At 41.5% G+C, this 27,950-nt stretch overlaps 2 protein-coding genes across 5 annotated transcripts in view; one reads left to right on the plus strand and one right to left on the minus strand.

Annotated features, from left to right (window-relative positions):
- On the plus strand, nucleotides 1-27,275 carry FAM151A (family with sequence similarity 151 member A). Its single transcript, XM_048497203.1, has 9 exons — nucleotides 1-4,996; nucleotides 6,897-7,024; nucleotides 8,143-8,346; nucleotides 11,454-11,600; nucleotides 21,331-21,480; nucleotides 21,757-21,916; nucleotides 22,876-23,100; nucleotides 24,267-24,406; nucleotides 26,161-27,275. Exons 3-9 carry the CDS (start codon nucleotides 8,223-8,225, stop codon nucleotides 26,181-26,183), a joined length of 969 nt encoding a protein of 322 aa, XP_048353160.1. The 5' UTR covers nucleotides 1-4,996; nucleotides 6,897-7,024; nucleotides 8,143-8,222; the 3' UTR covers nucleotides 26,184-27,275.
- ACOT11 (acyl-CoA thioesterase 11) overlaps nucleotides 26,429-27,950 on the minus strand; it is a 156,039-nt gene continuing 154,517 nt past the window's right edge. For all 4 annotated transcript variants that reach the window (XM_048497199.1, XM_048497201.1, XM_048497200.1 and 1 more), the window contains one exon: nucleotides 26,429-27,940. In XM_048497199.1, the coding sequence (XP_048353156.1) occupies nucleotides 27,785-27,940 (156 nt within the window). In that variant the 3' untranslated portion in view covers nucleotides 26,429-27,784. The remainder of the gene's footprint in view (nucleotides 27,941-27,950) is intronic.

The raw sequence follows: 27,950 nt of genomic DNA on the forward strand, positions 1-27,950 counted from the left end.
TCCACACTAGAGCCAGACAGGTTCTTTTCCCTTCTGTAAATTAGATCCTGTCTCTGGCTCATTATTTATTTTTCACCAGCTTGGAAGCTCCTAGATTTCTAGTCATCAGCCTTCTGGCTCCAAACTGACTACAGGGAGCTGAGTTTGCTCTCCCTTGCATCCCTGTGAGTAGCACAGAAGAAGGCATAGTGAGCATGTGGCAGCCCTGAACTGCCCAGACCTCAATAGCAAAAAGGAGTGTTGCAGGAGCAAGTCTAATGCAGTGACCTAGCTGCAGGCCACCTCTAACTGCTTGATCAGCATCCTGTTAAAAGAGGCTGGGAAACAGAAGGCTGGATGGAAGCAACAAGTCTGCTTGCCACTGCCCCTAGCCATGTGTGTTGCCATCTTCATTCTGGCCTTGACCTGGACACCTGGATTCATGTCAGGTGTGTTACCCCTTTACATTTGATACCCGTGAGAACTGTCTTGGGACTGGACTTGGACTACTGAATACAGTGTGTGTAAGCACGCATGTGCACATGACAGTGGCTTCAAATTAGAGGGGTATATAAACTGCTTGGAAGCTATAGTTAGCTGTGAGGCTCTTAACATCAGCTGTCAGCATAACCATTGAGAAATCCTCCAAACTAACTGGAAAAACAGCACCCATTGGGAATGTTCATCATATGAAGGGGATCGGTACACTTAGGCCCCTTCTGCACGGGCCAAAAAACCTGGAATGGGGGTGAGGAAAAACCCATTTCGAGGGGGGGGGCTTCACACAGCTCCCGCCCCTAAAGTGAGGCTGCCCCACATTTTCCCCCCAAACAGGTTATTCAATTGAGCTACCCGCAATCCTCTTGTTTTAACATGGAGTACAGCTGCTTGCGCTTGCCTCCTGGTTTTTAAAGGTCCTCCCCACGCAGCTATGCAGCAATGGAAGTGAGGGTTTTGGGTTTTTTAAGACACACCTCCATGCAAAAGTGCAACAGCAGCCCGCATTGCTTCCACGGACTCCACTGCCTGCACAGAGGCATGCGAATGGGACAGTAGGAGAGTGAGTTACTTTATCCCACCTGCAACCCGCTCTCCCGGTGTTGTGCAGATGGGACCTAGGCTGTAATAATGCAAACTACTCTATTACTAGTCAACCTCATGAACAAACACAGTTGTCTTTTTAAACATTTTATATATTGTTATAACGCAGTCACCCTGAAGAAAATATATATAATTCCAGATCGCAACAAACTTAAAGGCACATGTATATTTGGACTAATCAAACCCCAGTTGGTTTGACCTTGGGATTCCCTTCAATCTGGCCCAGTTACCTAGACAGCAAAGAACAAGCCGCCTCTGGAGTCCCAGTAGATTTGAACAGAAATGCTTGAAACGTGTATTTTTTATAGTTTTATTTCTAGGGCTAGATGTTAATTAAGTTTTGATTCTGTACGTTATAGGGGAGCAGAAGAAACACTTTAAATACTCAGATAGCTGAAATTGACACATTTTGTACAAGAGGCTACTGGCGATTTTGCATTCTGTCCTGAACTTTTAAGAAATTTCTGAGGTATGGAATGTATTATTGATACTATAATTCTTTGATGTCTACCATATATATTTTCTTTAGAGTGACTGCATTCACCTTGTATTATTTTGAAAAATTGTATACTATTGTGAAATATGAGTGATAACTTGAAATATCAGTGAAAACAATTTGCTTTAGAGAATCCATTGTGGAACTTTGAGAGATAATAATATATATAATGTTTAAAAAGACACTTGTGTTTGTTCACAAGGTTAACTAGTACATAGTGGTTTGCATTATTACACCCATTGGGAAAGTTGCAGGAGCAATAATCTACCTTCCCAAAGCCCCAACAGGTCCTTGTGCAACGAATAAAGTGCAGCTAAGATTGCACAAGCCTAATATTTGAAATCACCAGCTGTTGCAAGAGTTAGGGTATAGTTAGTCACAAAATAAAGAAATGGACACAATACATGGAAGATAACTATATTTCTAGTTAGGTTGTGGGAGAAATTAACTCTTGTTGATTTCACAGCAAAAACAGAACATATCTTGTGTATAGAAGGCTTAAACAAGAAAAAATTGGTAATGTCATAGACTTAAATAAAACTGTATTTTATCTCTCACGCAAGAATCAATCCGATTACACTCAAGAACAGTTATTCAGATGCGTAGCTATTATGGCAGCTCTTTATGGTCAATATGTCAAACTTTTTTTATTCAAAAGCCACTTAAGGATCAAGAGGCTACAGTTTCTCTTAATCGGTTGAATTTATTCATTCTAATGCATACCTAAGAGCCAGAAGCACATTACCAGACTAGAAAGGATTTCAGCCTGTGGTTGATGTTTTATGAACAGCTCTGTTAGCCTCTGCAAATATTTAAACTTAATAAGGTCCTGTTTGAGAAAGTACTCATCCAAATGTGAGTCAATAGACATCTTGTAATTGGAAAACAGTATCTCAAAGCAAGATATGAATTGGCTGCATTTAGCACAAAAAGCTGTTCCTTCCCAAGCAGCAACAAGCCAAACCACCACTGTTAGCAGTTGACTCCTAGAGGAATAATTCTCCACTTATTTTCAGGAATGAACCTTTTATCCTTTTTTTGCTGCAAAAAGACTGCAGCGCACTACATGCATGTGAACAGCTGAAGAGAAGACCATGGGGCAGTAACACAGCACAAACAGGAAGGTGGGCCTTGGGAAAGCTTCCCAGGGCTCAAGGGAGGGGGCATGGTTCAGAGCACCATTCCTATGTGGGTGTGTACAAGCCAAGCCCTCTATCCTGGTGTTTGTGCAGTCTCGCAAACCGGACGGCGAACAGCCCACAAGCTTCTCTAGAAGGCTCTCTCTCTCTCTCTCTCTCTCCTCTCCCAAAGCAGCCTTCTCCGTGAAACACTTTCACTTTCAGGAAGAAAGCAAAACAAATCCAACTGCTGGCAACGCCACAGTCCGACCACTTTTATTCACAGCAGTTAAAAACAGGAACAGAAAAAACAATTTTGCAGGTAGTTGCACTGCTGGTTAAAAACTATTTCAGTACTGAATAAAACAAGGGCTACATGCCCTAATTTAACTACCACCCTCCTTGCACAAAGGACGAAAGAGTTTTTCTGCCTTTCCCCTTCCTTCCCTGTGCTTATCTACCCTTTCCTGTATCAGCACCAGCTGTTCCTTTTTAGGGTGATAATGATTATGTCTTGCCTGCAGTAATCCAACTAGTGGTGCTGTTCTAACTTACAATGCAATCCTTGCATACAGGGTGGCCCTGGCCTATTATGCATGTGCTTGAGATGCCAACTTGTCCCCAAGTAATCAACAGGAGAATGGGGTGCAAATTCCCCCCTTTGCCCTCAAGAAAGTGGTTGTTCTGCAGGGCACCCACTCGCAATCAGCTAGTAGGGCAGGAGGCCAAGTGGGGGAAGACTATTGCAATCACATCTCAAGGCAATAGGGTGGGACCGAGATCCCGACTCCTGCTATCACCTCCCGCTTGGTGAGCCTGCCTTGCTTGGCTTTCCATGGGACCCAGAACTGAGCCAAAGGAACAGCTGCTGCATATTTGGCGACCCCAACATTTTGATCCCCCAGCACTCCCCCTTTGGCTGCACGTGGAGACGGGGCTGAGGGAAACTCAGCTTCCAGATGAAGCCGTCACCTGCATGACTCTATGGAGATCTAGATACATGGCAAAACTTGGAACAGTTCCATTTCCTATGATTTAGCCATCTGTATCTTTATAACATTTATATACCAGTGTAGTAGAGACCTGAAGCTGTCATGTGTTTCATCAATAATCTGATCTAGCTTTATAGACAAACTAAGAGAAATACAGGGTAGGGTCTCTTAATACAAAATAATTTACAACATTTTACTAACAGTGCGGTTTGGGGAGAATGCTATGGAACCTTTTAATCTCAACACAGTTTAGGGCCTCAGCATGTCGGGCACTGCCAATAATAACTACATTCACTATGGTCCTTAAAACTTTTCTAATAGAGCTGTTATAAGCTCTTTCAATCTTAACCTCAACCTGAAAAGTGGAGCTCATAAAACAGAGCGCTTGTAAGCTGTAATTTGGCAAGATCAATAGGTGACTAGTTTAGAAGAACCAGGGTTATAAATTAGTTCCCCTCAACACTCACCTCAGTCTGTTCTCTAGTCCCAAGTTATTGTGTTTGCAAGCCATAGACAGATTGAACTTCTTTTTTTGGAAGGGGGGGTCAGTACTGATTTACAAATTGAAGTCTAGCATGGGAATCAAAGGAATTTGAGTACAGCTATGCCTTGACACAGCCACTTATCTGAAGGACCTTCTCCTCAGCTATGTCCCGTGTGCCAAGCACAGTTCTCAATCTGCCCCCTCCTGGCTCTTCCCCCAGTCAAGGTGGCCCACCTGGCCTCAAGCAGAATCTCTTCCTTCTCCATTTTAGCTCACTCTATGGAATGGGCTCCCTGAGCAGGTAGAAGGGAGCCTTCACCAAAAATCTTCAGGTGGCACTGCAAGGCCTTGTTAGTTTCTTGGGCTTTCCATGAGGTATGGACTGCAAGTATTTTATATGGAAAGGGCTGGGGGGAGGGGGTGTTGGTATGTTTTAAATTGCACCATTTTAAATTGTTATTTGTACCTTGAGTCACATGGAAGTGTCAAATATAAATATTTTAATTAAACGTTGTTTTTCAAAATAATTCTGGTGAAATTCTTTAGAAACTTCAAAGGAAGGTGAGGCCTTTTCTCTTGCCCATTACATTCAATCCTACAATGATCCTCCTTCCAATGGTTCCTCTGCTCCTCTCTTGCTGGACTTGCCTGCCCCCTCCACTCTTCCCATGCATGCTGGGATTGAACTTGGGCCCTGTTGAACTTTGTGCTAACAAGTTTCCTGGAAAAGAGGGAGAAGGGGAGCTGGCATGGGCCTCATGTCTTCATTTGATTTTTCACTTCTCCAGACATGACAATTGTGGCAAATACTTCTTGGCCTTAGAAGGTAATGTAAGTGAAGAACTTTGAAAACTTGAAACACTGTTCCAGGGATTAAGTTGACTTTTCCTTTACAAATGAAAGAGGCAAATTTCAGAATGTATAATATTTTGATTTATCTCAAATAGGTAAAGGTAATTAATTTATAAAATGCCTCAAGGATTTTATAAATCTTCTGTTCCTCAGAAACATCTGGATGTGGTCATAAAGCAGGCATTAGATGAAGCACTATTTTGAAGAAATGTGAGGGTCAGATAATGGTGAACATGGACCTTGGAAGGGTGCCATATGTAATTCTGGATATGAAAGCCAGTTATGCATGATTGTGCTATTTTCAAGTAAAGGAGAATGGACGCTACAAAGGCTAAGAAAGAGAGAGGGAGACTGATAGGCAAAACCCTACGTTTCAAGCCTTGAGAGTGAATTTTCAGAGTGCTGCAAAGAATGTTGTGCAACAAAACCAAATAGAAACTATACAGCTTGTTAACCAGAAGGTGGCAGTAGAAGGGCGGTTTTGAGGAGAACTGTGATTCCTGGCACATGGTGGCCTTGGAAATTAATCAAATCGAATCTGCTCAGGACCCACCTCTCTAAGCTATCATCAATCTTTAGCCATACTTTATTTTCAGTCTGTTGGTCTGAAAGTATTTCCTTACCACATGCATATAGTCTTGCAACATAAATTCAAGGACAATATTTGGAGTGACAGCTGTGAAAAAGTATGTACAGCAGAATGTCTTGTTCCTACTGGACATATGTGTTGCATGACCATTGTAGTAACACCAAGATTTATTAGAAATGCAAGCCTAATGTTTGGATCTGTAATAAGTATCAGTTTGGTCCTCTAGCTATAAGCTGCTGCTTCAGTTTTAGGTACCCCCTCTGCACACTGCAACTATTTCTCACATTAAAGCAATTTGGAAAGCTGGAAATAAAACCAGCTGGTCTCTTATTTGGTTGAAACAAGCCTAGTGATTCACAAAATGCAAGCTCGCTGAGGCACATACAAAGTATTGCAACTCACCCTGGCCGTTGGATTCCTCTGTTACGTGGAGGCATGGTTTTTTTAAAAAACCTCTGATTAGCTGTGGGGGTATAATGGCATACTCTGTAACTGCAAAACTATCTGGCAGCTAGATGGAATAATTAGAAGACCACTTGCCTGTATACTGAGCAATAAGACACACTGAACTTGCAGTCTAACCCATGTAGATGGTTTGAATATGTGAACTTGTTCAGATAAGACTACAACAGTCCGTCTCTCCTAAGACCAGGTCAAGTAGATGCAAAACACCATTGTGTATTGGCCTGGAACAGCAGTAGACAAGCAGAAGATTATAGAAAAGAGATGCTTAGCCATAGTAACTCTCTGTGACGATACACTTCCTTTATAACAAGGCTGTGTATGGCTGCAGTCTGGATCAGATTGAACCTGGTTGCCATAGTTTTCATCAAACGAGAGCACCAGATGATCTGACCCAGCCTACGTCCTGTAAGCCCAGCTCTGCCTTGGGATATGCTAAGCAAGCACAGTGCTTAAGGGCCTTAGCAGGATTTGCACAGGCACGTCTCAGGACACCTGTATGTACAGTGGGATGAATTCAGTAGTTATAGTTATGAGACCTGAACCTTTTGCAATTCCTCGTAAGTGTGTAGTTAGTTAACCGTAATTTTTAACGGAAGCTTTTCAGATGAATGTCTTCTCTTAAGGAAATCTTTGCAATGTGAAAGTCAGTGTTACTCTGAATTGGTTCATTTACAGCTCGCAGGCACTTCCTTTGGGGCCTCGTGTAGTTCTGAAGATGAGAATCAATCATCCTTGAGTCAGCTAAGAACAGCGGCCTGTGCACAAGTGCCCCGACTGTATCAAGTTCTTGGTGGGAGGGAACATTTTCCCACACTTGCAGGGACTGAAGAGACAGACTTTGGCCTGAAGATACTGCTATGCCTGCAGGACACAAAAAGGAGGAGGGGCAGATTCCATATAAACTGGGCAAAGTTATTCTTGAGTTATAGAGCTCAGGAGCGGCTTCAGGTAAACCTTCTATGATTATTTTAGACCATAAATTTGCCACTCCAGCAATCTTCTGTTATCAAGAAAAATATCCTATAAGGAAGGAGTTGAAGGTAGTATTAGAAGGCAATTTTAGTCGGATTATGTAAAGAAAATAAGACTATGAAGACTTTGTGGCGTTTCCCCTAGTTTCCCCGGCCCCGCAGGTGGCTGTACCAACCCACCTTCCCTGACCTGGGGGTTGGACTCCCCAGACGATGTTATCTTAGCCTGGCCCTGAGGGCCAAGGAACAGTCTTGCCCACAGGGCGCCTTGCGTTAGGCTATGCCTTGTACCCTCCTCCCATACCCTGGCCTGGGGTCCCGGAGCTGTTTGCCAGAGCCACCGGCTTGCCTGACTCCTCTCTCTCTGTTGCCTCACAGAAGAGAGCCCTCTGATTGCTTCTCCCCTTCCCCAGCTTCCTTGCCCCACCCTGTTATGCTTCACAGGGGTGGGGTGGGTGAGCAGCTGGTGTGAAGCCCGGGGCTCACCAGCCTGTTTCCCCACAGCGCTGGGCAGCCACCCCTTCTAAGCTCCTTGTCTCTCTACCACTCCCTTCCCCTGCCAACGCCCTCCCCAGTCCCTGCTGCAGCGACAGCTCCAGAGGCCCATTTCCCTTCTCCTTTTATCTACTCCTCCTCTTGGCCCAGCTGCAGCTCATCACTCTCTCTCACAGCTGGTTCAGCTGTGAGAGGCCCCTCCCTGCCAACACTCACTCTGCTGGCTTTTACTCTGTCTGCTGTTATCCTGCTGTCTCTCCCTTTGCCAGCCCTTGCCCTGCCTGCTGTGCTGAGTCCGGGCGCTGGGGACAGGGCCGTGCCCGGACAGACTTGTTAGAAAAAAATCTTCAAGAAAGTACCAGATTGAGTAAAATAAATATTAGAAGGAACCTTCTCCAAGGTACCATAGTATTTACAACAAACAAGTCCAAGGCAATATTGAAGTATTACTTTTTAATTAGCTCTAAACTGTAGAAGATAATTGCACTGGGTTAAAAGGAGACATCTACAAGAATGAATCTACTGCATTAAGATTACTGGATTCTGATTTCAGGATTTAATAATTCAGAATTCATCTTCTACCTCTATTTATCATCTCAGTTAATTTCTGGAAAGAAGCTGCACTTTTCTAGACAATAGCTGCCAAGGAGCTGGTACACGTCTGCAGCATTTCACTTTCCATGATGAAGTGCTCTTCTGTTGGTGTGAAGGGAGCCGCGGCTGCTTGGATCTCTACTGCAGTCCTGATTTCTGCCTGCATCGCTCTCACTGTGTATCTGACAGTCAACAGAGACTCCCCTCCAGGTACTAAATCAAGCAAACCAGAATCGTAAGCCCAGTGGGTGACATTGGGCTTCCCACAATGGCTGTGAGCGACTGCACGGTCAGGCTTCACAGTTTTTGCTGTCATGCTGGCTAGGCACACTGGTATATCAGGTAAGGGAGGACTGTCCTAAATATTCGTGCTGTAGAATCCATATTGCAAGAGGCAACTGTGTAGAAAAGGGATACAAGCAAAAACATTAAAATTATGCATGATGAAATTTTCCACAGATCAGCTTTCTAGAGAGTGGTTACCTCGCTGGGCCCAACAACAATGACATTGTTACAACTTAAGCTTCTAAACTGATCTCTTTCATTGGATCAACTAGGTTTATTCAGGAGTATGCTTTGAAGTCATGTTCAACAGGCAGAAGATGAGGAGGAAGACTTCTGTACAATTTGAAATCTTGTTTTCTTCTACACAAATTGGTCCAATAAAAGACGACACTTTACTTAAAATTCTTCCATACTAACAGGGGTATTCCTGGGACTGGATTAATTATGTGAACAATCAAATGGTAAACACTTGGGCCCAGAGAGCCACTGTTTTTCTACCCAGGATTGCTCACTGTCTCCACACCTTTTGAACTTCCCTGGACCAAACCACAAAGGCTGCCCTGTTGCTGAGGCTGTCCTGGCTGCACCTTTCTGTCTTTGGTTGCAACTTGCTCCAGCCAGTTGAGCAGCAGTGGCGTAGGAGGTTAAGAGCAGGTGCACTCTGATCTGGAGGAACCGGGTTTGATTCCCAGCTCTGCCGCCTGAGCTGTGGAGGCTTATCTGGGGAATTCAGATTAGTCTGTACACTCCCACACACGCCAGCTGGGTGACCTTGGGCTAGTCACAGCTTCTCAGAGCTCTCTCAGCCCCACCTACCTCACAGGGTGTTTGTTGTGAGGGGAAAAGGGCAAGGAGATTGTCAGCCCCTTTGAGTCTCCTGCAGGAGAGAAAGGGGGGATATAAATCCAAACTCCTCCTCCTCCTCCTCCTCTTCTTCTTCTTCTTCTTCTTCTTCTTCCTCTTCTTCTTCTTCTTCTTCTTCTTGCTGCTGGACCCAAAGGTCTGCCTGCAGAGGCATATCCAAGTAAAATGTAGCCCTGTGCAAAATCTGAGTTTTCTGCCCCCACCCCAGTGGTGGGATTCAGCAGGTTTGCACCACTTCAGCAGAACCGGTTGTTAAAATGGTGCTTGTAAACAACCAGTTGTTAAATTATTTGAATCTCACTACCGGAACAGGTTGTTAATCCCACCACCAGAACCGGTTGTTAAATTATTTGAATCCCACCACTGCCCACCCCTCATATGGGAAGCCGCCCTCCCCCCGCCACGACCAAACAACTTTTTTTTGCACCAGATCTTGAAGTCAGTGTAAGGACCCGGGGGAAGGAGGAGGGGTGTGGGGGAAATTTTCCCAGTCCCCTATCTGCCCTCACCCCCCACCCTATCTAGGCCTGCTGTATTTCTTACCATGTAGCGGGCTTTAATTCCAGCATTAAATAGAATGCAACACATACACAGCACCCCATTTAACACAAGAAATTCAAGACCCCAGGAAGACCTTTGATCTCTTGATAACAGTCCCTGATTATACTGCTTATTTTGTCTGCTTATACTGCTTATAAGTCAAAAATTGCTAATCTGCAGTGGCTGGTTAACCAAGCCTCGGCTAAGGGACACACGCCAATGAAACAGTTTGCATCTCTATTCTGCAATATACATGTCATTTCTATGTCTCCCTGTGAGTACTGCAGCATGTTATAACAGTACTACGGTAATATTTCAAAAGCCATCTAATGTTAATCGCGCTTTGCAAAAGTCCCAGAGAAGAATTGCCCTGGGGGGGGGGATGGAGGGGCAGTGGAGGTTTGGCTGCCTTGCAGAGAAGTCACTCCTGCCTTTCCCACAGAAACCAGTTTGGGGGTTTGGGATCTGCTGGGCCAGCGTTCTGAGGGGCAGGAAGGAGGCGCTTTCCAGCCACCTCATTGGAGGAAGTGCAGGAACCCGAAGGGAATCGCCCACTCCCAGGGCAATTTGCAGTGGTGCCCATTGTGTGTGTGTGGGGGGGGGTGGAGAAAAGGGGGGAGCAGCCCACTGATCTCTCCTCTAAGCAACATTGGGGCACTGCTCAGCTCCTGTGCAAAGAGCTGCAAATGCACCTCTGGAGAAAAGGGGGTGGTCAGTTGTAGGTGCTGCCAGCCCAGCCCGTTCCCTGCCCATCCCAAGCCCTGGCCCATGGTGAAAGTTTCTCCGCTTCCCTTCAGCTCCACAGTCTGAGGTATTTTATTTATTTATTTATTTATTATTTGGATTTATAAACCGCCCAATCCCCGAGCCAAGTATAAGCTAAACCACCCAAACCCCCTCCCCCAAAGCCAGTGACCCTGAATCTCCCTTCTTAACCTCCACGCCCACCCTCTCCCTGGTGCTGGTAGGAGACATGGCTGTGGCTGACGGGCACCATGTGACCCCACATGTCCCCGTGGGCAGTATGCCACTGCTGCCTGCCTTGCCCTGCAGTTTGTTTCAGGGTAGCCTGCCACATTACCTCACATGATAGTTGTGATGATAAAATGGAGGAGAGGAGAATGGTATAAGCTGTTCTGGGTCCATACCATGACTGGTATGGGTCCATACCAACCCATAATCCTTCACAGGCTGAATACCATTCTTGGTCCAAAAAGGAGAAAGGGACTTAATTCAGACACAGCATCAAACCATGGTTTGCACAACTTGTAATTTAGATCCCAAATAATTGAGCTTCCAAACAATCTGGCTGCACTTTAGGGGTGTTTGGTTGGTTTTGTCCTTGGTACAGACTGGACTTTGGGAGAAGAACATTGTAGAAGTCAAGCCAAGCCACAGTTAGCCCAAACCTAGTTTTAAATTCTGGTTTCCCTACCAATTACAACTTCAGTTTGTAATCTCCCACAGGATTCCAAACTAGAGTTAAACTTCCTTTCCCATGGTGTGCCTTAGGATCAGAGCTGAGCTGGTGATATATATCTCCTGTAGTCCAATGATATTTTGGCCTTATTTTTATCAGGAGCACCCCATATTTCCTTACAATTTATCTCTTTATCTTTATCTTTCAGAATTGGCACCCAAGCCAATTTTCAGCACTGCCGGAAATGTATTGGATTATCTGCTAAACCTGAAGAGAATAGACCAAAAGGATGGATTATTAGTCAGCTGGCACCATGCTGCGAACAAAAAGAGTGAGATGGAACAAGCTTTAAAGAGTAAGATTTGAGCTTTCAACTTTCTATTAAAGGTGTATATGGCTAGACATACCAAAATAAGTAAGAAAGAATGTAAGAAAGCAATATTGTGCTTCACAGCAAAAGCTGCTCCTACACAACATAGCCCAATCTGAGTTCCAGGTTGCATATACACTAATCTAAGACAAAATTCTAATTCTGCTTCAAGGAAACTAAGGCCCCTTCTGCACATGCAAAATAATGCGTTTTCAAACCACTTTCACAACTGTTTGCAAGTGGATTTTGCCATTCTGCACAGCTTCAAAGAACACTGAAAGCAGTTTGAAAGTGCATTATTCTGCATGTGCGGAATGAGCCCAAGTTTCCTTGAAGTTTCTAGATGAAAAAAAATCAAAATAGGGATCTTTAAATAGAGGCAAACAATCATAGACCAATCTGTCCGTTAAATTGGATGTTCTACAAAATCTGGGGAAGGGGGGATAATCATGACAACCAGGGGTGTCCTGCACCAATGTTTAAGAATAATTCTTCCAATATAAGATAATATGAAGGTATTCTAATGACCATTTCTTTTTTCAAACTATTTGTCCATAAGACCTAAAAGGTAAGCCTCTGGTTTCATTTGAATATTAGTCTTTAAAATCTTCTGAATTATTAAACATATTTGTGTTCAATTTTTTCAACATTTATTACAAATCCACCATAAGTGATAAAATGAACCTTCATGATTTTCACATTCTGACACATTTCCAACACATTTTGACAATACACATTTGAAACATTTTATACATTTAAGAGCCTTTAACCACATATTCTCCAATTGATCCATTTGTATATTGTACCCAAAGTTACTGGTCCATTGTTCACTCTTTCACTCATTCTTCCTGTGTTTCAAATTCCCACAGCAATTTATACATTTTGGCAATAACATTATTATCATTCCTACATAGTTCTACTTCAGATTTTGCCTTTGAGTCTTCAAAATCATGAGACCTCTTATCCTCTTTAAATCTTTCTCATAATTGTGCATAGAAAAATCAATGACAAGCATGTCCTTCTGCTACTAAATCTTCTTTTGGTTTCATTTTGCAATCCTCTTGAGAAAATTCTAGTATGTAACAATATGTTAACCACCTATTTTCAACTATTGTTTCTGTCTATGTAATGCTTCTGGTGATGAGAGTCATAACAATGTTTTCTGACACAATGTAGATTTATATTTTTCCCATATTCTCAGTATATTGCATGTCTGATTTAACGGTTTTTCAAAATCCTTATTGACTTAACAGTTTGTCATACTATAAGTTGGTGTGCCATCCAAATCTCATATCATGTCCCTGTATATCCTAACAAACTTCTATTTCTCTCTTTTTAAAGTCTTATCTCTCTTTATTATTAAGTCTTTAAAAACAAAGGTTTTAAAAAATACATATAACGGGGAAAAGGGAGGGGCTCCCAATGTTATCTGCACCATGTATAAATACACTAAAAGTTTACTACTTGTTCTCTAGTTACAAATGTAAAATTAATTCTTTATTGTTATTACATTTTTCTCTACTATATCTATTTTATTGTTATTCTACTCCTCAAATCCACAAATTATCAATTCATTATTTCTGTTTTACACCCAAAGTTTCCAGTTATCAATAAATTTTCCAGTTATCCATTTATCAAAAAAGTTTCCAGTCATCAAAAAACTTCGATAAGTTCTTTTCTCTAATCAAAGACGTAAGTTTAGTCATCTACATCAATTCTAGCAACTTCACAAGCCATTCTTCAGTTGTAGGTACAGATGACGTTTTCCATTTTTGTGCATATAATATTCTTGCTGGTAATGTCATATATAAAGATAAAGTTCTGGGTTGTTGTGTTTTTTTTCAAACTGACTGTCCATAAAACCCAAAAGAAAAGCCTCTGGATTATTTTGTGTCTTTAAAATCATCTGAGTTGTTGAATGTATTTGTATCCACATTTTTTTAGTTATGTTACAAGTCTATGATAAATGCTAAAAAGTCCCTTCATGATGATCACATTTCCAACATACGTTTGAACCATTTTTATACATCCTTGCCAATTTCTTTGCCAATGATGCACCAACAATACAACAGATCTGTTGCCATCCTCCGTGATGCCCCCCGATTATTTCATCTGCACCATTCTCGGCATTCTGCCAAGTCCTCTCCCAAGCGTGGGATTGGGCACCACCAACAATTTCTGTGTGTTGCTGCTCCTGTGTTTTAATTTTTTAAAAATGCTTTATATGTTTTATATTTTATCATTGTATATTGCCTTTTTGGCCTTATTGTTCACCACTCAGAGCCCTTTGAGGGTTAGGCGGTATAGGAAAATTAATATATTATTATTATTATTATTATTATTATTATTATTATTATTATTATTATTATTATTATTATTAAAATTCTCTTTAACACTGGAACTTAATGTCAATTTAAACTTCTTCAACCACATATTGTTCTATTTGTATATTATGCTCAGTCTTCCATTTGTCAACAAAACTCATTCTTCCACACAAACTGTGCAACAGGCAACAAAATACAATTTCAAATCAAGTAAACTTCCTCTTTTCTTTGCAGCTTATAGAATTTTATATTTAGTCCAAAGTTTCTTCCTTTGCCAAAAAAAATTTGATATATATTTTTCTGTCACTGTGTAAATGGAATGTCATTTGCTAACAAATGTATTATTTGAAACAAGTATAACACTCTGCGTGAAACATTCTTCTCAATCACAGAAACTCTCCCCAACAACAATAGCTAAAGTTTATTCCATTTTGACAAATCTTTTTTTACTTCATTCCATGGTTTATCTTAATTATTATTTGGGAATAACATACAATTCACATTTGTCAGTGTAATACCCAGATAGTTCACCTTTTTTCCAACCTTAAATCCCGGTTTCCTTATCAACTCCATTTGATCTTTTAGACCCATGTTTTTTTGTTAAAATCTTTGTTTTCTGTTTATTAATTTAAAAACCTGCTAATGCAACAAATTCTTTCAGTTTCACATTAAAAATTCAACTCCCTGAAAGGTTTTCCAAAACCAACATCAAGTAATCTACAAAGGCTCTTAATTTATTGGGTATCTTAATTTTTATATCCCTAGTTCTCTCATCTTGTCTTATATCCAGGAATGTAGGTATAGATTTTTTATGGGGGGTTGGGGGGGCCATGCCCCCCCCACCCCTGGGGCATGGCCATACCTCCCCAAGCCCCGCCCCAGCCTCAGTGCTTATAAAAGCAGCTCTCTGAGGCCAGGGATGGCAGACTCCCCTGCCCCACCTGCTCTGCCCCCTCCCCCACTGGCTGGGCTTCCAGCCAGCAGCTAGCAGTCCCTTCTTCCCTCCCCTCTGGGCAGAGGTGTAGCTAGGGAAAATGGAGTCTGGTGCAAAATCTGAGTTTTGTGCCCCCACCCTCACATTTTGGGGGGTGCCTGCTGTCAGGGGTGCAATTCTTAAGCTGGCAGCACTAAAATTTCAGGATATCTTTAGGAGACTCTGCTGATGATACCACCAGGTTTGGGGAAGTTTGGCTCATGGAGGCCAAAATTATGGACCCTCAAAGGTGTAGCCCCATCTTCTACTAGCTCCCATTGGAAACAATGGGGGATGGGGCACCCCCTTTGGAAGTCCATAACTTTGGACCCCCAAAACCAAATCTCACCAAACCTGGGTGGTATCATCCAGAGAGTCTCCCAACAAATCCCTGAAATTTTGGTGCTGCTAGCCTAAAAACTGCACCCCGTGCAGGCCAAAAACCAAAAAATACAAAAAATCCACAAACAGGGGTGGAGCTTCGGACATGTAATGGGGGGGTTGAACCCAAGAAATCCCCCCTTACCTACGTCCTTGATTATATCTCTAATCAATACTTCAAGAACAACAATAAACAGAGGGGAGCAAGTAGATAACCTTGTCTTGTTCCTTTCTGTATCTCACATAGTTTAGTTATATCTCTATTAACGATTATTTGCACTTGACTTTGAGGTATAAATCAGTTTCATTTTATAAAATCCTCTCCAAAATCCATATTTTCTAAAACCTTGAACAAACAAGTCCCGTTCAAATTGTCAAATGCTTGTTCTGCATCTATAAAAATCAAAGTGGCTTGTTTTTCATTATGTTCATTATTCCAAAATATCCAATACAGTCCAGACATTGTCTTTTAACTGTCTTTTAGATAGAAATCCACTTTGATCTTCATGAATAAACTTTTGTAGAACTGTTTTCAATCTTTCAGATAAAATTATTGTTAACAGCTAATAATTATTATTCAATCATGTTATAGGTCTATAATTTCTTGTCAAAGTTAAATCTTGTCCTTCTTTGGGTATTAGAGCTATATTGACCTCTTTCCATGACTCTGGAATCTTCCCTTCTTGCATAATAGAATTCATTGTAGAACCTGTAAAATTTCATCTTCAAAACACATATGATACAGCTGCAATAAACTATCTGGACCAGGAACCTTTCCTGGTTCAATTTTTCTATAGCCTCAGCCAGTCAAAAGAAGTCTCTGCTCTTCTGTAATCTAATGGAAGTTTTACTTTCTAACAGCCCAATCCAGACTGGGGGGGGGGGGGGGCTGAAGGAATTTGGGGAGATAGTGGTGCCCTACATACAACACCATTTTTCTTTTTTGCTACTGGGTGAAATAAAAATTTTGCCCCAAAATTTGTGGGGCAAATATTTGATGATATCCTTTTTTCCTAATGCAAGTCTCTTGCAGTAAAATTATATTTTGTTTTACTTCCTGTTGATCTTGTTCTGAATCCTTCGAAGTCTAGAAATTCTTGAGGCACAACACGTAGTGTGGGAGACAGGAAAAACAGGTGCCGCATCCATGGTTTGAGACAAGGAATCAGCCTTTCTTCACCCTTGTAGGGTCTGCTGACCTTGCACTGCCAAGTTGCATGAAGAAACAGAGGGTTTCTTTTGATGTCTGTTCTGGCATGGAGAACCTGTAATGGATCTGAGCAGAGCACTATTAGAAATACTCTACAGTGTGGGCTGTCCTCCTTGCCTGTTTGTGAAAATCACTACCTGTTTGTGTGGGGCTCCCATCACCAAAGTCCCCAACATGTGTCCCAAGTTTGTACAGCAGGAGGCAAGAGCAATAACAACCAAATCATCTAAGATATGGGAGTCATAGCTATTTAGGAGGGCTTAGCCTTAGGTTATTTATACACGAGGACATTTTGCACTCATTACTGTGGATACAAAGACATCTGAAGTGATTATAATGACTCGGCATGGAGATATTCTCCATGTTTTCCCCTTATGCCCAATACCCCCTGCTGGGTTTTCTGTTGCTGTTTTTTAATCATGGATAATATGTTGCTATAGTGGAATGTTACTGTGGTGATACACTAACTACTTATTTTTTAAACACTGGTAAAAAGTCTGCCAATGACAGGGTGCACGATTGCCATGAGTGGAATGAAATGAAGACAAAATCCTGCCAGATGTGAGTGGATAGATGAGAAAATCTTTACCTTCCTGTCCACACAACCAAAACTGCTTTTATCACAATCTTTCAGGAAATATTTACCACAGCATGTAGTCTGTATTATATGCTGCATCAGGCTCTAGGAGATTGCACGGGAAGGAGGGAGGGTGTATTTTCATTCTCCATGGGATTTTAAAAAACTATTTACAGTTGTTGCTAATGTAATATTGCACTGATGCTGGTGGGGGTGGGGGATGACTATGACTGGACAGGTTCAGCGTGGTAGATCAAGCCCTGTACTCCTGACTCATCTTGATGATGCCCATTTGTACTCTGGCCACAATCACACTGGTTTGACACCTGTATATCTCCCAAGATGTGCCAGTGAAGGGTTTTGTCACCATCTTGAACTGTTCAGAGGCAGGGTTTAGTATGGAGGTTTTAATTTTGTTAAGTGTGCTGGGTGTGAAACTGAACTGAGCAGGGCAAAGAAGGGGGAAAGGGGTAAATTCTATGAGAATATTAAAAAGCAGTTAATCCTGCTAATCTATCTCGGATGGTCATCCTCTTCCAATGAATGTGCAGATTTGGGAGGGACACAGATGGAGCAGCAAGGGAGGTAGGGGACACTTGCCATTGCCATTTAAGAATTGTAACAAATGTATATATATTATTAGTAGACTTAGAGGTTAGGAACTTGTGTCAGTAAGAATTGTTATATGTATCTAGGTTTAAGATTAATATAAGAAATATCATCAATATAATTCCTTTGTTGAGTTTCATTCACCACCAGCCAGTCGGTGTGCTATGCAGTTTTTCCATTGTTCATATCTTTTACGTCGCACACCTGTTTCGATTTCATTTAATGTGTGATCTCAGTTTCAAAATTTATTGGCACAGTTCATTGCTGATCATCACTTTAGGCTTTTTTTTAAAAAAAAATAACACTATATTTGTTTATAACTTTTATCTTTACTTTATTAAAAATACCAAACTAGTTACAAATCTGCTTAAGAATATGAAAGGGGAACAATGTGCCAATGGCTAATACATTAGCACGTTCCATTATTAAATTTTTCTCCATTCGAATTGTGCCACTCTAAAAAAAATTACAGAATAGGTTCCCTTCTAGATGAGGAAAAACATGTTAGGGCTAAATTCAGTGAAGGTGTTTCTAAACAATCTTCACTGTTGCCTAGAGACATTACATTTATCTTTAAGCCTAAATTTACAGAGGTTTAACTTTGGTAGATTCCGCATGGGCCAAAAACAGCAGTGTGAAAATGGTGTAAAAGGGTTTAAGATGGTGTGAAAGTGTTCACACCGTTTTCACACCATTTTCACACTGCTGTTTTTGGCCCATGCGTAATCCGCCTTTATTTCTTTCCTACTGGATGGGGAAAGTTATGTCTAGAAATTTTTTTAAATTGAAGCCAATAGAAGTGAAAAAATAAACTAATACTAATACTCTTCAGGGTTAATTTATCAAAACCAACTCAAGTTTTTTGAAAAAAATTAAGCCAAATTGTGGACAAAGAATGCATATACCTAGTTTTTTTTTCTTTAATCCAATAAATAGAAAGTGTGTTACCTCCATAACTGAAAAGTTCTGCTAAACTTTAACATATTAAGTGCATCATTCTTGAATTAATCATGGCATAAAAATCTGTAATGATAAGGAGAAAGGATGGCTTAGTTTGTAGAGATAAGAATGAGCGATTGATTCGAGTCGTATCAGATAAAGCACCTCCATCAACATGGAACACTCTATTTTGTATGGCATTCTTGATCTAAAAGAGCTTATCATTTTATGATAAGAAAATGAGAAGAAAAGCAAGCTCCAGAAGGCTGGTATGTAACTCTTCCTTCCACATATCAGTTTTATGCAGTCTTCCCAGATATGGCTCAAGATCAGTTGTTTTATCTGAGAATTCAAGTCTTCTTGGGGAGTATCTGAAAACCCTCTTGATGGAAGAAGTAGACTAGAGAAGTTTCCCCTGAGATGCCTTTCAGTTGGCAAGGTTACTGAGTTGCCCAATGTAGAGGGATCACACAAATACTTTAAGAAGAAAGAAAATCTGTAGGCCTTTCCTGAAGAACAAATGTAGATGGTGATCAAAAACCCAGTTATATGGATTTCAGTAGGAGTTCAAGATGGTGTTTTGTTAGCACAGCTCTATTTTTCCAGTCAACAAAACTGGTTTGTTCTTCTCCTGTGTCATCAATTGTATATTCATGGTTGAATACATCTTCCATTTTTTGCTTTACAAACAGTGCTTTCTTGGATACTGTTGATAACCTCTACTATAGTTATTAGGATAGAAAGGCAAAAGCTAACTCCTCAAAGCTAACTCCTCAAAGGAACTCAAGGTTGCATACATTGTTTTTTCCTCTTCTATTTTTTCCTCACAACAGTCCTAAGAAGTAGGTTAGCCTAAGTACAAGTGAGTGATAACATAGCGGTGATTTGAACATGTGTGTCCTCAGTTATAGTCCCAATATGCTAACTATATTATACTATTGTGGCTTGAGTATGTGCTTGCGAAATACAATGCTTTCCACAGATGAACTTTAAATGTATTTAGATTTTGGCTTTGAAGCTTGCTGAATCTTTCAGACCTATAATCTGGAATGGTACTTCTGGCCAAAATCTTCCCACAACAATTCTTCACTATGAATTGTGCACATGGATGTACATTTCTTTAAATATATCCAGAGTATGAAACCAGCCAGAGAGAAGCAGCTGGACATTTGGATAACCAAGGAATAAAACGATTACTGAATGAAGATGGGGAGATGAAAATGGGGAATTGCTGAATGAAGATGGGCAGAGAAGCTAAACGAATTCTTTCCCACTATGCTCGCTGTGGAAAATGTGGGGCATGTACCAAGACCACAGCAACTATTTTTAGGAAGGGAGTCTGAAGAACTGAGTCAAATTGAGAATATGAGAAATGAAGCTATAGACATTTGGGGGAAATTAAAAACTGAAAAGTCTCTAGGTGTTCATGGCATATGCCCAAGAGTTCATATGGAGCTAAAATGTCAGATTGTTGATCTGCTAATCTGTACATGTAACAAATCACTAAAATCAGCTAATTACATGCCAGTTGGCCTAACATCTGTACCAGGCAAATTAGCACAAACAGTAATCAAAAAGAGAATTGTTAGGAACAAAGCCCATTGAAGAAAAATCACCATGGCTTCTGCAAAGGGAAGTCCTGCCTCACCAGTATTTTGGAGTTCTTGAAGAAAGTGAACAAGCCTGTAGATAAAGGTGACTTGATAGACATTATATATTTGGGCTTTCAAAACACTTTTGATAACATACTTCACCAAAGACACCTGAGTAAGCTTAGTGGTATTGGGATAAGGGGGTGGATTAAGAATTGTTTAAATGACAGAAAGCAAAGAGTAGGAATAAAAGGATATTTATCACAATGAAGGGAAGTAAGAAGCCGTGGGGTCCCACAAGGATCAGTACTAGGGCCAGTACTATTTAATGTGTTCCTACACAGTCTGGAACTGGGGGTGAGCACTGTAGTGGCCATGTCTGCAATTGACACAAAATTACTCAGGCTGATGAAAGCCGGTGATGACTATAAACAGCTCCTGGAGGATTTCCCCCAACTGGGTGAGTGGGCCACAATGTGACTAATGAAGTTTAATGTAGGATTTTATAGGAACAACTGGAAAGGTACAGAAGAGGGGAACCAAGATGTGTAGAGGACTGGAGCACCCTTTCTGTGAGGAAAAGATGAAGAGTCTGGAATTTTTCCATTTACAAAAGATGACTAAGGGAGGACATCATGGGAGGTCTATAAAGTTATGCACAGGATAGAGAGTGGACAGAGAGAACTTTTTCTTCGTCTTCCAAAAAATACTAGAACCTGAGGGAATTCAGTGAAGTTGATTTGCAGTAGATTTAGAACAGACAAAAGGAAATACTTCTTTACTCAATGAGTGAATAAAATGTGAAATTTGCTGTCTGATGTTATAGTGACAGCCATGGGTATAAATGGCTTTAAAGGGGTATTAAACAGATTCATGGAGGATGGGTCTATCAGTGGCTTTCAGCCATGGTGAACTAAAGGGAGCTTCCATATTCACAGGCAGTAAACCTTTGAATAGCAGTATTAGGAAATCAACATCAGGGGAAGATCTTGACCTCCATGTCCTATTGTTGGCCCTCCAGAGTAATTGATTGGCCACTGTGTGAGAGAGGTGCTGGACTACATGGACTGCTAGTCTGATCCAGCAGGGCTCCTATGTTCATACACACAGGTGATGTTATGGTCCTAGAAGCAGATGTCACCACTGAAGGATACAACACACGCAACGAAACAGACAAACCCATCATGGCCCATCCACCTGACATCTACAGTGACAACTCTCTGCAGGAATGGCTGGAGGCTGTGCTTTCATCCAACAAAGGTATATTTAGACTGGATAAAAAGAGAGGTGCACGTTAGGGTGGGTGAGAATTATAAGCTCCTGGCTCTTTTGGTGCAAAAGGGTTTCATCTGAAGTACTTGTTTGGTTGATAGACAGAAGATGAATTGTTTATTTCCTGTCCTAGGTCACAGTATGGATAATGATACAATCTTATATTAGGTTATTTTCAGAGCTACCTTGTAAAATGGATTAGGATGACAAACAGTGAGACCAAAATGAGCTTCAGTCACAAGAATGTCTTCCTTCCCCATACAGCTATCAAGCTAGATTTCAAAACCATCAAGGCTGTTGGCCCGTCCCTGGATATCTTAGCCAAAAAATCCTCTCAAGTGGCTATTGATAGGCCTGTGTGGCTAAATGCAGATATTTTGAAAGGTCCCAATGTGCCTATTAACACTGCAGTCAATGCCAGCCTGTGAGTAAAATGACCTTTTCTTATATTGTATTATAGTGTATTTTGCACGTCTTTATTTTTGGAGGAAATACCTTCAGCACTTTATCTCAAGACAGACATTTTCTAACTTGAAAAGCCATAACAATAAACTGAATATCTTATTTACAGCTTACTCCAGTAATGCCCGGATATCTGTGAATCCAGAGCCAAAATACAATTGTGCTAAGGAACTGATTTGTTTTATTTGATTTATGTATTTAATAGTCTGCCTTTAACATTTCTTTGATTTAAAGGGACTCTGACACTCATGGAAACCATACATGGAAAGAGGTGGGCACAAATCTAATAACTGCTCCTGTGCCTCTTCTTGTGTTGAATCTACACACATGCAAGGAACAGTAGACCAGCTCAAAAGAAGACACCAGTGGGCTGATCTGTGCAAAGATCACTCACTAACCACACTGTACTAAATAAGTATCTTGCCATCTATCAGCTGTGGAGAAATTATTTCAGACATTTTGTAAAGAACTAACTGCCATCTTCTCGCAATGAATTCAAAGGTACAGGTTTCTGCCACGCTGAGCTAAAGCAAGACCAGCATTTCCCAAGTAAAAAAGCTCAAGATCATACCGCTGTAGTCATTTTTGTGGTTGCAAAGCTTCACTGGGCCAGTTTTGCACAGACTGTGCCTGGAGAACTACTATGACTCACAGCTCAGAGCTTCTGCCTGTATTTTAGTGTGCACTTTGCGGGCTAGTAGCTTATGTGAACACATCATAGTGGACCCCATGTAATAAGTGTAGGGATTAAGGTAGGAGCCCACCGAGGACATAGTGCTGAAGTCACTTTTTCCCTAACCTTACTAAGCTAAAATCTCTGCCCAGACTGGTCTCAAGACCTGCTAATTCAAATATTGCAAGGAAAAAGAATGGCTTGTGTCATATGTAATGTTACAACTATATTATTATTGCCATTCGTAGATTCCTCTCAGTCATCCAAGAGAAGTTTCCAAACTGTACTCTCTCTGTCGGCTGGACAACTCTTTATTTCCCCTTCTTCTCAAATAAGACCTATACCCAGAAAATGGTTGAGGAAATGCATAGCCTTGTGGGAAAGCTGCGTCAGCGAATCACCTTCCCTATAAGAGCTGTCATGGCAAGGCCAGCCTGGCCTCATTTGAGCTGGCTTCTGACTCAATCTAACAGGTAAGAGGTTGTCCTGTCAAATTCACTCTTTAGCTCCTGTGCAATCCAAAAAATATGTCAGCAACCTTGGGTTGACTTGGACATTTCATCGTAGCAAATCATGGCCTGATTTAGTGATGGCAAACCTTTTGGGCTCAGTGTGCCAAAAATTCAGAAAATATTTAACTCAACACACACACGCCCTGACAAAAGAGAAACAATTTTTACATATTCATTTAAAAAAAATGTGTGGTGCTACATATTATAGAAAGAAACATCAAATAATTACAAAAATGATTCACACTCAACAAGGAGCATAGTTGTTGTCAGGTGTTGGTGGATGCTGGTGTGTCATCCAAAACATCATGACATGCACCTTTGACACACATCATAGGTTTACCATCACTGGCCTAAGCAGCACAGAAGCCATGCACTAGAGAAGGCAAGTCCCAACCTGCCATTTCTCCTACAGCCTTCTGTGCTTCTCAAAATTGTGCTCCTGTGGGACACTGGACTTTGTGGGCTAGTCTGCTGTGGGGAGGGGGGGGATTGGAAAACTCACCTCTGCAGATGGAAAACCATTCTGACAGAGTGACTGCTGCTGCACTGATGGATCCAAGCCAATATATAGTAGGTCTACCAAAGTAGAACTGTTGATAATTGAAACTCCAGATTCCCAAAGACAAAACAGGTAGAGGTTCATAAAAATGCTGCTAGACCTGACAATGGGGTACGCCTAAATGGATCTTACACATTTTTGAACTGTTAATAGAAGTCATGGGGGCACTGCCATTTCAGACTGTGACCTTGCAGGACAGGGTTTATAGTATTGTACTATGGTTACAATTTAAATCTGATCCCTCTGCCCCCTAGCAGCTAACAAGTTTTAAAAGCCAAAGGAAAGATCCATCCATAGGTCTCCCATCATCACCTCTAGTTTCTTTCTTAGACCTAATTTTCTTCATTGATCTTCCAGTGTTTTGTTTTTACTGACATTCAGCCACACAGGGCTGCCAGTTTGTCCAAATCAATTATGGAAGGAGCAAGAATTTAACCCTTATTCCCCCAATGCCATTTTCTCAGTCTAAAGCCTTGCCTGAAGCTATTCACTCCAATGAATACTTGTACTGAAAGCCCTTAGCTTCACAGCCTGTGCGAATCTGTGCCAAAATGTCTCATTTTCCTAGATACAGTTTGACTTTATGGCAAGGAAAGACTGACCCAGTTACTGTAGAAGATCTCCTGTTTATCCGAGAGAATAGTCATCCTGAACAAATCTTTTATGACATTTATGATCCTGTTTTGTCTCAGTTTAAAGAGAGGGCGCGTGAGTATTAAATTTTACTTTTTGATTGCATGATAAATGCCTCAACCAAGATACAGGAAATGTCAATGTAAGGTCATGAAATATTTGCTTAAAATCTCACACATCAGAAGCACTAGATTCCTATAAACATAACTTAAGTTTTGAAGTCAACCAGTATAATTGACCTCAAGGTTGCTGGTTTACCTCTAAGTACTATAGCCAAATGGCTGGACAAGGAAAATTTTACAAATGAAATTTGTTCAGGTCAGGTAATAGAACACCTAGTGTAAATATATGGGCTAATAAACTATGGGGATTGCAAGACTGCAATCCAACGTGCATTTTGAGTTATCACTCTCTTACCTAAAAGGTTCTGACTATCTTGTCCAAGCTACATGTACCCAAACTTGGTCTCTTTGTGGCGGGTCCGCAGCACCAGGCCAGCCTACTTCACTGGGCCCAGTTGGCCTTGCCTTCCAGACCACCGTTTGCCTGCCTGCAGAGGAAGCCGCTCTGGACCAGCTCCTGCCTCAGCAGCCCCAAACAGCCGCTACCTCCTCAGCCACCCTCACCTGGTCCCACCTCCCAGACAGGCCCGCATGCAGAGGGGTGTGGCCATGTGGGGGGCAATTTTCCAGGGGCCCCCACATGACAAAATGGCCTCCGCCTGGGGACATGTGACCATACATGTCCCTGTGGGTGGTATGCCACTGCTCACACCAAATGAGAATCTTTGGCCAAGCCTACTGTTTCTTTTATAATTTTAGGGTTTTTAAAAAAAAAAATACAATTTCTTTTTTAGATTTGACTTTTTTCCCCCAAAACCTGTATTGGTCTTGCTCGTTCATTGCTCCAGTCTCTGAATTTGTCTCCTTAGATTTGGCTGATTTCATTGTTAGTATATAGACAAGTGGAGACCTACAAGAAATTTGTGGAGAGGCGGCATTTCCTTCACCTTTTGTTTCCTCCCCTCTCCAAGGCTTTTTCCCCTCCACAGCCCCACTTTTGACAGCTTACCCAGACTGCTGTGGGTGAGCACAGTGAGTCTTCCCTCCCCACAGCCCTGCTCTCAGCAGGTGCACAGACAGTATTTTACTTTGGGGGGGAATACCTCCCCTTGTATTTTTTTAAAAGATCTTAGTCTTTTTTTGCATACCTAGAGGTCCTCTAAGTTTGTAGAAAAATCTCTTTTTGGTATGTGTGGCCCTCAACCATGGATTTAGATATCTGCAGATGGGGGCAACACTGATTGCGCTGCTGTGGGAGGCTTTAATTAGTAAAGCTATAAAGATTATTATTTTAGGTTCACCTGGATTTTTTTTTAAAAGATGCCTATTTGCTGCTTTATCAAATAGGGATAAAACACCAAAAACTGAGGTCTGGTTATATCTGTATATAGCAAAGTTTTAGGACTTCCATTTAATTATGAGATAAATATATCTCCTGTTAGTTTAAGGGCCACACTGAGAAACTTCTGATTGTCTGAACAGAGCAAAGCTTCCAATTTGGGACATTAATAAGCTGCAGGAGAAGTGCCTACCTATAGTCTAGTCCCAACAGCAGTGGTGTGGTTGCCTTCCTTTACTTGTAAGTTAGTCGGGCAATGTAAAACATGGATTCAGTATTGAGAGCCAGAGCTCAGGTTCAATGTAAGTTCCAAACAGTAAATACCATGACTGATATCAGAAGAGCTACAGCATGTGCAGATCATTATTTTAGTCAACACTGTACCCTCCAGGAGTGAAAAGGAACTGACTTTACTTCTCTTTCCACAGTCAACTCTACAAGAAAATTCTAACGGGAAGCAGTTTGTGTGGTTTTACCCAACTGGATACTGACAGACTCTGTGGGAGGGGGGTTGCTGCACTATGATAAGTACTATGATAAGACTATGATCTATTCAGAAAGAATGTTGGCACCATCCTATTTGGCACTGTAGGTTCACCACTGTAGGTTCACCACAGACTCAGTGTTGAAAATCTTGCAGAGACTCCTCAGGGGAGCAACAGAGCAGACTCTTCATGACAAACAGAAACACAGCAGTTTTTTTTAAACGTACTGTTCTTGCCATTTATTTCAACAAACTTACAAAATCGTGACTGTCATGGAAGACAAGACAAAGCCCAAATCAACAAACCTGATGGAAGATCGTAAAAGAAAAGACTGATCAAGCAATGCACAGAATGCCCAGAATGGTGATCACACATTCAGGCCACAATTGTCAAGCGATCAAAAACAAAAAAGAACATTTTCCAGAATTCTGTGAGAAGAACAATAACTTTGTCACAATCTCTATCAAGCTCGGACTGATCAAGAAACAACAGACGGTTTCCAACATTCAAGAAAGACTAACACCGCAATCCTAGCAGTACAATCCAGTTGTGGGGTGGGGGAGTACTGTGGGAACCAAAGGCGGCATAGACGGCACCGCCAGTCTATGGTGCCTTTGTCCCCTCCAGCAGTCATTCCCTATGCATGTTTTCCCCACCCCCTGCCCACCCCCCAATCTGGACTGAACATAGACTGGAGTATGTCAGTATACAATCAAGCTGTAAGGAAGAGACATTCATAAAGGACTAGATCTTCCAATTCTCACATGTGACATCATTTGACATTTTGCAGCATTTATTTAAAGTGCACAGAAGCAAGACAAACCAAGGTTTCAAGAGGCAGATGCACTGTGATGCAAGCAGTGGCGTAGCAGCAAAGGGAAAGGGGGTGCGCGACGCACCAGGTGCAGGCCAGTGCGGGGCCATGGGGCGGGCATTCCAGGGTGTGGCAAGGGCAGAGGGCGCATCCGGCCCTGGATGCAAGCCAGTGCTCAGAATACCCACCACTAAGCCCTGTGTAAAAGTCTAAAACCCTTCAAATAAAGAATTATTCCAATAAACCTGAGCTATTGGTGCTTGTGAACATCAAATTTCCTTGGTACAAGGCACTTTAGAGGAAGTTTCACTTCCACTGATGTAATACAAAGTTATTTCCTGTAAAAAAATTGCTTTACTGATTTAGCACCTATTCTACTGGTTAAGGCACTAGAAGTGGGTCCATTTTAATATATCCCTTTACAATCAGATTTTCCTATCAATTAAATAAAGGACTTTAAAAGAAGTCAAGAGAAATATTAAGGACATACATAATCCCAGAAAAATCTCTGTGTCACTCCCTGAATAGAGAAGGCACACGAACCATAACTGGTAAGATTCCAATAATTACTTTCCTGAATACAATTTCTCATTCTGATCAGAGTCAAGTAAGATAGGCCCCTACCACAAACTTAGGCTAGGTAACTTATGTATTAGAACAAGTATTTTACTTTCCTATCACAAATACAGAAAAGTCACTTCATTATTTACAGCCATGTTCACCATGAGACTATACAAAGATAAAATTGTGCAGCTAAAGATTCTGAAGTCTGATAGAGACATCATCTTTGTGCTTCTGCAGGAACTGTTCACAGGCTTGGAAGGTGGAATGAAAACTCAAGGACAGCCCAGCAATGTTTCTTGTGATGTAGGCCAACACGCCTGGTGTGGCTTGGTTGTAATATGACACCTGGAAACCA

Source organism: Sphaerodactylus townsendi, linkage group LG05 (genome assembly GCF_021028975.2).
Source record: "Sphaerodactylus townsendi isolate TG3544 linkage group LG05, MPM_Stown_v2.3, whole genome shotgun sequence".
Taxonomy (NCBI): domain Eukaryota; kingdom Metazoa; phylum Chordata; class Lepidosauria; order Squamata; family Sphaerodactylidae; genus Sphaerodactylus; species Sphaerodactylus townsendi.

Excerpts from the sequence above, each read along its gene's own strand:
- FAM151A (XM_048497203.1), top strand. The coding sequence starts at position 8,223 with ATGATGAAGTGCTCTTCTGTTGGTGTGAAGGGAGCCGCGGCTGCTTGG. Across the intron at positions 11,601-21,330 it reads GATGGAACAAGCTTTAAAGA|GTGATGTTATGGTCCTAGAA; the intron begins GTAAGATTTGAG and ends TCATACACACAG. Across the intron at positions 21,481-21,756 it reads TGTGCTTTCATCCAACAAAG|CTATCAAGCTAGATTTCAAA; the intron begins GTATATTTAGAC and ends TTCCCCATACAG.